This window comes from Catharus ustulatus, chromosome 15, assembly GCF_009819885.2.
Source record: "Catharus ustulatus isolate bCatUst1 chromosome 15, bCatUst1.pri.v2, whole genome shotgun sequence".
NCBI lineage: Eukaryota > Metazoa > Chordata > Aves > Passeriformes > Turdidae > Catharus > Catharus ustulatus.
In genome coordinates, this window is record NC_046235.1 from 1,207,014 (window position 1) to 1,216,443 (window position 9,430).

Here is a 9,430-nt window from a genome sequence, read left to right on the forward strand (position 1 = left end):
CCGTGCATGGCACAGCTCCTCACATTCCCTGGCTCTCTTCCAACCCCTCCCAGCCCCCAGCAAAACCAGCAGGCCCAAGGCTCCTCCAGAGCAGCCTTTGCTGGGACAAAGCCCCTGCCAGCAGCTCCCCCATCCCTTTGTGCCTCGCACAGATGTGATGCTCAGAGATTATGCTGTAGATTAAGGTTTTACTGAATCCTGAAATGAGTGCAAATACCCAGAAGCTCACACGCACTTAAATCTCTTCTGGATGCTCGGCTGGATGGTGGAAAAGGCATTTCCCACCCTGTCCTCCCCACGTGCAGGAAGGACAGAGCCCAAACATTCACCCCAGCCTGTCTGCTGAGAGCCTGCAGGTAAGGGCAGTGGTGTTCTGGGGTGGAAGGATGGGAAGATGTGTTTTGTAATGGCTGAAACTCCGAGGGGTCCGTGTTTCCTGCTCTGTGATGTGCCCAAGGTCACTGCTGGGGCAGAGGGTGTGACACAGGACAGCCCAGGGCCAGGGGGATGTACCTGTGTGAGGGGAGGATGTGCCAGCCCTCACCTGGCACTGCCTCCTGCCTGTGACCCCCACAGCTCACACAACCCTTTAGGCTGGAAAAGCCCCCAAAATCATTGAGCCCAACCACGGAATTGGGGATCCAGAGCATCCAGAGCTCCCCGTGGGCTCACCCCACAGCCGGGACCGGGACCCTCGGGCTGTGCCCTCCCTGGGGACAGAGCCCGGCGACACCGGGCTGTGCACAAGGGCAGTTTTTACACCCGTGCCTTCACCACGCTCATGTCACGCCCCGTCGGGAGGTTTCCTGCAGCCGGAGGGGGAAGGAGGGAGGGTGCTGTCCCCACACAAGGGCCCCTTGTCCCGAGGGGACAGCAGGGTGGCGGCGGCAGGGACGGGAGCAGCGCTGCCCGCGGGATGAGCGGGCGCTGCCCCCGCGCCCGGGGAGTCCCGGCGGGGCCGGGCCGGGCCGGGCCGTGACGTGGCAACTTCCGAGGTGAGTCCGGCTGCACCTCCAGCGGAGAATCGGGCGGCTCGTCCTGCTCGCCCCGCCGGCTTTTCCCGAGCCCGCCGCCGGAGAGGATGATTGCCAGGCAGCAGGGACGCCCAGGTACCCCGAGGGGCTGGCAGGGTTTCCTTCCCCCCTTTCCCGTGGCTGCCAGCCGTGCTGGCTCCTGTCCTTGTCCCTGCCAGGGATGAGTGACGGGGCTGGGTCCGGGTTTGCTCCCGGATCGGCTCCGTGGGGCTGGGGGCGGAGAGGGGAGGGCTCCCCCCAGAGCCAGGTGTGGTTCCAAAAGCGCTCAGGATGAGGGGATGCAGGGCATGGCCTCCCCCTCCAAACCCCAAACTCCAGCACCAAAATCCCCCCCGTGCTGCCACCCCGAGGGAGGGGACACTCAGCGCTCATCCCCTCCCCACTGCTGAGGGCAGGGCCGGGCTGTCCTGAGTGCTCACGCCGTGTCCCCGTGCCAGGTGACCCCGAGCCATGAACGCCTCGGTGGCCGGCAGCCAGCTGCGACAGCCGCACGACGTGGCCGCCTTCACCCCGGTGTCCATCGTGCGCGGCGTGGGGCGGCGCTCGGACGCGCTGCCCGTCATCTCGGGGATCGTGCTGCTGTTCGTGCTGCTGGCCGTGCTCATCGTGCTGGCCGTGCACTTCGGGCCGCAGCTGCGCACCGTGCAGGTCACGCTGTACCACGAGCCCATGGGGCAGCGCCCGGACAGCGTGCTGCTCACGCGCTGGAGGCGGCTGGAGCCCTCGGCTGGGGTCACCTGCCACTGCTCCTGCGGCCACCAGCTTCCCCACGGCACTGCTGAGCCCAACGTCATCGAGATCACCTACCTGTGACACTGCTGAGCACAGTGCCATCGAGATCACCTACCTGTGACACTGCTGAGCCCAGCGTCATCGAGATCACCTACCTGTGACACTGCTGAGCCCAGTGTCACCAACATCACCTACCTGTGACACTGCTGAGCACAGTGCCATCGAGATCACCTACCTGTGACACTGCTGAGCCCAGTGTCACCAACATCACCTACCTGTGACACTGCTGAGCACAGTGTCACCAACACCACCTACCTGTGACACTGCTGAGCCCAGTGCCATCGAGATCACCTACCTGTGACACTGCTGAGCCCAGTGCCATCGAGATCACCTACCTGTGACACTGCTGAGCCCAGTGCCATCGAGATCACCTACCTGTGACACTGCTGAGCCCAGTGTCACCAACATCACCTACCTGTGACACTGCCCTGGGCCACCTGCTGGAAAAGCTGTGATGGGAGGGATGTTTGTGTGTCCTGGGACTCACTGCTGCTCACACACGGAGGCTGCATCACCCCAGAGCCGTGTCTGGCCCCAGGAGAGCTCAGCCAGGACGTTTGGTGACCCATCACCAGCCCCCAAAAGTCCAGCCTAGGGGTGCCACTGTCCCCAGGCAGGAGCTGGGTCCCAGTCCAGGCTCTGGAGCCAGCTCAGCCTACGTGGGACAGCTTTATCCTCTCTTCTGTTTTTCCCTGCCCTAGTTTTCCCCGCCCTGGTTTTACCTGTCCCACGCTGCCTGGGAGGGGCCAGCAGAGCTGCCTCGGTCCTTGCCCCAGCTGGGGAGCTCTGGGGCTGTGCTCAGCCCCTGGTAGTTGCTGGAAGTTGCATCATCTGGAATTGCTTTCCAGTGAAAGATGTTTCCACACTCACAATGTCCTCGTTGCACTCTTTATATGGCACAGAGAAGCTCCCAGCCCCTCCGTGCCCCATGGCACAGCCCCTTTTCCCACCCTGGGGGGCTGGAACATGGTCCTGCCCTGCCAGCGCCCCCAGCCCCCGGGCACACAGCCAGAGGAGAGGAGGGCAGAGGATGCAGCTCCTGAGTCTGCGTTGGGTGGCGCCAGTGACAGGGACAACGTGTCCTGTCCCCAGTGGGTGAGAGAGAGGCACGTCACAGCTGGTTGAACATCTGGAGGTGTTGGCACCCGAGGGGCAGAGCCTGCAGCATCTCTGTGCGAAGGGATGGGGGGACCTGAGGTCGCCCTCACTGTGGTCGCTCTCACTGTGGTCACTCTCACTGTGGTCACACTGTGGTCACTCACTGTGGTCACTCTCACTGTGGTCACTCTGTGGTCACTCACTGTGGTCACTCACTGTGGTCACACTGGTCACTCACTGTAGTCACTCTCACTGTGGTCACTCTGTGGTCACTCACTGTGGTCACTCACTGTGGTCACACTGGTCACTCACTGTAGTCACACTGGTCATTCACTGTGGTCACACTGTGGTCACTGACTGTGGTCACTGACTGTGGTCACACTGTGATCATTCACTGTGGTCACTCACTGTCGTCACTGACTGTGGTCACACTGTGATCACTCACTGTGGTCACTCTCACTGTGGTCACTCACTGTGGTCACTGACTGTGGTCACACTGTGATTACTCACTGTGGTCACTCACTGTCGTCACTGACTGTGGTCACACTGTGATCACTCACTGGTCACTCACTGGTCACACTGTGGTCACTCTCACTGTGGTCACTCACACTGGTCACACTGTGGTCGCACTGTGGTCACTCACTGGTCACTCACTGGTCACACTGTGGTCACTCTCACTGTGGTCACTCACACTGGTCACACTGTGGTCACTCACTGGTCACTCACTGGTCACACTGTGGTCACTCTCACTGTGGTCACTCACACTGGTCACACTGTGGTCACTCACTGGTCACACTGTGGTCGCACTGTGGTCACTCACTGGTCACTCACTGGTCACTCGGATCTCTTCATTCCCAGTTTCTCCTCCCAGGTGCCAGCAGTGCCAGGGGAGGGAGCAGCTCTGAGCTGCCCAGGAGGATTTGTTGTGCTGGACAGCCCCAGCAATCAGGATCCTGTCCCACTCAGAGCAGCCAGCTCTGTGTCAGACCCTGTGGGCACAGCTGGGCGGGAGCTGGCCTTTGCCTGGCCCTGCTGCAGGCATTCCTGACCTGGCAGCTGCTCCAGCATCCCTCCTCTCACTTTTCCCCAGCCCTTTTCTTGCTTTCAGCTGGGTAGTGGTTGGATTTGCTGGAAACTTTTTGTCTCCACAACAAATATAATTTATATGACTTTTTGGGAGGGTTGTTTTCTGTTTTGAATTTGTTCCCATTTGTTTCCCAGGGCTGATAGGGCATTGTCAGCTCTCCCACACCCGTGTCATTTCCAATGAAAATCGTGGAGTCCTGCTCCCCTTCCCATGCCAAAAGGGCTTCATTTGCAACGTGTGCATCCCTAACAGCACCCCTGAGGAGATGATCACCTCTAGGGACTTCTAATTAGGAATTAATTAGGGCCGTGGCACAGGGTGCCCAGAGCAGCTCTGGCTGTCCCTGGGTCCCTGGAATGTCCAAGGCCGGGTTGGACATTGGGGGTGGAGCAGCCTGGGAGGGTGGGAGGTGTCCCTGCCATGGGCTTTGAGGTCCTTTACATCCCCAACCAATCCATGATCCCTTTAAATGACATCTGTGGGTTGTGAAAGCCCCTGTGACCATCACACCCAGAGAGGGGACATCAGCCAGTGCCACCTGCCCAGGCTGAGGCTGCAGAGCTGTCCCCAGCTTTGGTGGCTCTGTCACTCCTGCTCAGGGAGCAGCTCTGTCCAGCACAAATCCTTTAATTAGAGGAGCAGGAGCTTTCCTGGCTGCTCCCTCTGCAGGACACCCACAGCAGGGAAACATCGTGTTTAGAGAGGAAAGATTAAAGCCCGTCTAAATATGAATAAAGAGAAAGACAAAATGGGTAATTATTGCTGGCACTTATTGATTTGCAGCCTCTGGGGCCTCCTAAAGGTCTGATTTATGTCACAGTGTGCTGTGGCCCGGATCCATCACTCACCCTGTGCTGCACAGGGGTTTTGTTCAGGTGTTTGGGGCTGTCAAACTAAAATCAAATCAAAGTGGCAGTGAAAGGTGCTGCTGCTGCCCCATCCTGTCAGCAGCACCTTCTAGAGCCTGGAAAGATCCAGCACTGAAGCCCCAGCCTTGGGGAGTCCTTCCATTTGCAAACAGAAATTCAGATTTTGGAGAAGAAATGACTGCAAGACTGAGGACAGCCAATTAAATCACACAATGTGCTGCCAGCTTTCTCCTCCAGAAGGACATCGAGGGTTAGATCTCAACTCATTGCTTTCTCCCACACAATAAAACATCATTTTTTACAGCTTCTCCTCGTTTCTCTGTGGCCAGCTCTCCCTGAATTGCTTTTTGTAGCACCGGGCTTTGTAAAACACGTCAGGGTCCTGGAGCAGCAGAGCCGTGCATGACATTAGCATAACATTATTCGTGTCTATTCAAACAGCCAGCCTGGCCCAATTTACCTCACTTAGAACTTTCTTCCCCTCCTTGATAATCATCCTTTCATGAGCACGGAGCAACAATAATTCTCCTTATCATCCCCTCTGCTCTGGAGCTGCTTTGCTCAAAACCAGGTTTTTTGCCTGGGGGAGCTTTCTTTGCTGCTTTCATCAATAATTAACTCTGTCCTCATCAGGGGATCGCCTGCACCCCCTTTTATTTCCCTCCTGGTTGAGGTGTTGCCCTGCAGGAGAGAAGGAACATTTATGAGCTCCCCCGAGGAGGGTTTAGTGGGGTACAGCGGGGTTTGGGGGGGACGCTGCTCGTGATGCTGCAGAGCTGCCCAAAAACCCAGGGAAACACCCTAAAATCGTGTGAAACCCAGGGAAATACCCTAAAAGTGTGTAAAACCTTTAGGGAAACACCCTAAAATCGTGTAAAAGCGAGAGAAACACCCTGGAACTGTTGGGAATAACACCCTAAAATCGTGTGGAACTGAGGAAAACACCCTAAAAGTGTGTAAAACGCAGGGAGACACCCTGAAACTGTGGAAAATCGGGGAAAATACCCTAAAATTGTGTAAAAACAGGAAAACACCTTATAAGTGTGGAAAATCGGGGGAAACACCCTAAAATCTTGTGAAACCCAGGGAAACAATCTGAAACTGGAAAATCGGGGGAACCCTCTAAAATAGTGTAAAAGCCAGGGAAACACCCTAAAATCGTGTGAAAACAGGGAAGCACCCCAAAAGTGTGTAAACCCCAGGGAAATAGCTTGAAACTGTGGAAAATCGGAGGAAACACCCTTAAATCGTGCAAAAACAGGGAAACACCTTAAAAGTGTGGAAAATCGGGGGAAATACCCTAAAATAGTGTAAAATCCAGGGAAGCATCCTAAAATCGTGTAAAATCGGGGTAAACACCCTAAAATCGTGTAAAATCGGGGTGAGCACCCTAAAATGATGTAAAATCCAGGGAAGCACCCTAAAATGGTGTAAAATCGGGGGTAACACCCTAAAATGGTGTAAAACGCGGTAGCCCCGTGCCGGACTGAGGGAGGTCCCCGAGCAGCCGCTGGGGATAGGGGGATGCAGCTGCAGCATCACCTGCAGGCACCGTGCCGGGGGGAAGGGGGGGTCGCAGCCCCTCCGGAGGAGGTTTTGGGGGGTTCAGCATCCGCAGCCCCTCGGGCTGGGCCAGGGACAGGCGGCAGAGCGGAGCAGCAGTGGGCCCTCGTGGTGGAGAGATCCAACTGCAGAGCGCCGTGCCCGGGCTCGGAGGAGCCGCGGGATCCGGGAAGGAAGCGCTGGAGGACACGCAGGACCCACCGGGGGATGAACAGCCCCGGTTGGAGCGGTGGCACCTTCAGCCGGTGTCATCTCCAGCCGGTGTCATCTCCAGCCGATGTCACCTGCTGGATTTGGGATTGCTGTCCTATTGAAAAGGGAGTGACACTTCCAGAGGAGCACAGGTTGTCTTTGGAGGGCTGAAAAATCATGGAATCACGGAATATCCACAGCTGTAAGGATCATCACTCCAGCCCCTGACACAGACACCCAAACAATCCCACCCCGAGCATCCCTGGAACAGTGTCCAAACCCCAACAATCCCACCCTGAGCATCCCTGGAGCAGTGTCCAAACCCCACCAATCCCACTCCGAGCATCCCTGGAGCAGTGTCCAAACCCTCCTGGCAGCCTCGGGCACTGGAAGGAGCTTTCAGATCTGCCTGGAGCCTCCTTTTGTCCAGGCAAACAAACACTCCCAGCTGTTAGCCTTTCATCAGAGAAAATGATCGGATTTGAAGGATTCCGAGCTGCTCTCCGCTCCCTGCTGTGCCGTGGCACAGATCCAGGTGCCACCGTGCCAGCCCAAAATGACAACGTTTGAAGGTCTCCACATGGCACAGCTCCTGCTCCCAGGTGCCACCGTGCCAGCCCAAAATGACAACGTTTGGGGAGCTCCAGCTGTGCACTGGAGCTCGAATAAGCGGGTGGTGCTGCTCTCTGCCGGGTGATGGGCAGGGAGAGCGGCGCCTCCAGCACAGCTCTGCACCCCCGGCAGCTCAGGGTGAGCTGAGCCCGTGTCCTGCTCTGCAGCCCCCGAGCTTTGCCCTCCTGAAAATGGCATTTCCAGCTGCTCTGGGCACTGCCAGCACGGGCAGCAGCTGCAGGAAGCGCTGCACACAGTGCCCGCCTGAAGTGCTGCAAGGATTCGGTGACGCTGAGGCTCTTCCTGAGCTTTAAATGAAAGGCTTCTAAACCTTCGAGGGGGAATTTTGTGCTCACACCACCAAGGTGCCCGTGCAGTCCTGAAGCACGTCAGGAGCCTGCCGGGGTGTGAACAGGAAACAGGAGGAGACACGTTTTGTTTTTAGCACCACATCTCATTTCCCTGCCGGTGCTTCTGGCAAGTCTCAGCTCGAGCCCGTTGTTCTTTCCCATTTTCCTGCAGAGTTGCTTTGCCCGTGTCCCTCCACGGCCCTGATTTGCAGCTCAGCGATGCCTCTGCAGCATCCTCCCACCAGCTGGGAGTGTTCTGATGGCTGCGGGTCACAGGCCGGGTCTGCGGGGATTTATTGATAAATAATTCATGCAGGAGCTCCTCCCGCTCCTCCTGGGCAGGCCAGAGCTGTCACCAGAGCTGGGGTCTGCACTGCCAGGTGGGGACAGTGCTCAGGGGTCACAGCATGGTGACAGTGACTTCTCCTCCCAACCTTTCCCTGAGCAAACTGGTGCTCGAAACCCCAGCTAGTCCGTGTGTTTGGGGAGAAAAATGAGTGGTTTGGAGGTTTGGAATCCTCCCAGCTGAGGAGTGGGGACGGCAGAAGTGGGGTTTGGCAGATGGGAGTGGGAATTCACCTCCTGTGGTCAGTGATGGGTTAAACACGGGGCACAAGGGGAGATCGGTTTGTTCTGCGGTTGGATTGGGAGGTGATGGGAGAAGGAAACCCCACGCGGGGCTCCTCGGCGAACCCCCACAACCCTGGGGTTTTATTTATTTCCTTCCCCTTGTGATGCTCCAGCGCGGTTCTTCTGTTCAGCTCCATCTCTGAAAAGGAAAAGCATTTAAAAAAATTAAAAAGCGGCGAGCTGGAGGGAAAACAGTCCCGACAGAAGGAAGTGGCGTTCTCACCTCCCCTCCCAAAAATCGGGCACGGGCTGGGAGACATCCGTGGGCAGCGGGAGCCACCGGGATCAGCGGGATCAGCGCTCCGGGACAGCCCCGGGCTGCGCAGGAGGAAACGCCGGCACAAAGCAGGGAAATGACTCGGCAAAGGTCACCTGGAGCTGGGGCCGAGCCCAGGAACAGCGCCGGGGCTCGGCCACCCCCCGTGGCACCGTCCCTTCCTCCCACCAGCTCCTGGCACTGCCGTGGCTTCGGGTTTGCTGCTTTTTGGGGCATCAAAATTCGCCGTGGCAATGAAAAGTGGTGGCAGCAGGGATGCAGGAGCCTCACCTGGGAAAACCAGAGCGGGGGGGGAAGCCGGGAGGGATGGGAATAGGGTGGGGGGACAAGCGGTGCCTGCCAAGGCTGGAAAAGCAGGAGGGGAGGGTGAGGTTTGCTCAGGACAGCAAAGGCTGCTGGAGGATGCCTGGGAGGTGCGGGGACACAAAGATGATGAGGCTGGTGAGGCTCCAATTACACCCTGAGGATGCTCCGTAAGGAAAATTCCCTGTCCTGAATGGCTGCAGCCACCTGGAGAGCAAAGCAATCCCAGCTTGGGGTCTGGGGGCTCTGCAGGCTCAGGAGGAACCCACGGAACACCTCCAGCTGTGCTACCTGTGTGTGCACAGCTGGCCAGCTGTGGTGACACCGGTGCAGCAGCTGGGCAGCCCGAAGGTGGGGGCTCAGTGCTGAAACGAGGCCAAGCAGGGGTTTGATGACGCCAGGGAAATCAGTGCTGAGCCAAGCTGGGATGGAGCCCGTGCCAGGACAGGGATCAGCCAGGACAGACGGATGCAGGGACGGACACAGGTCGTGTCTGCCAGCGCCTCCCTCCCTCCCTCGTGCCCTCCTGGCCGGGTTTGGGGTTTGAATCAGCTCCTGCTGATTCATCCGCTCGTTTTGGTGTGTTCAGCTGGACCCGGTGATATCACGGCCTTCGCGCTGGG

At 57.9% G+C, this 9,430-nt stretch overlaps 1 protein-coding gene across 1 annotated transcript; it reads left to right on the forward strand.

The window, feature by feature from the left end:
* The first annotated feature begins 1,484 nt into the window (after positions 1-1,484).
* Positions 1,485-3,020, forward strand: SMIM33 (small integral membrane protein 33). Its single transcript, XM_033073363.1, has one exon. It carries the CDS (start codon positions 1,485-1,487, stop codon positions 1,845-1,847), a length of 363 nt encoding a protein of 120 aa, XP_032929254.1. The 3' UTR covers positions 1,848-3,020.
* The last annotated feature ends 6,410 nt before the right edge of the window (positions 3,021-9,430 follow it).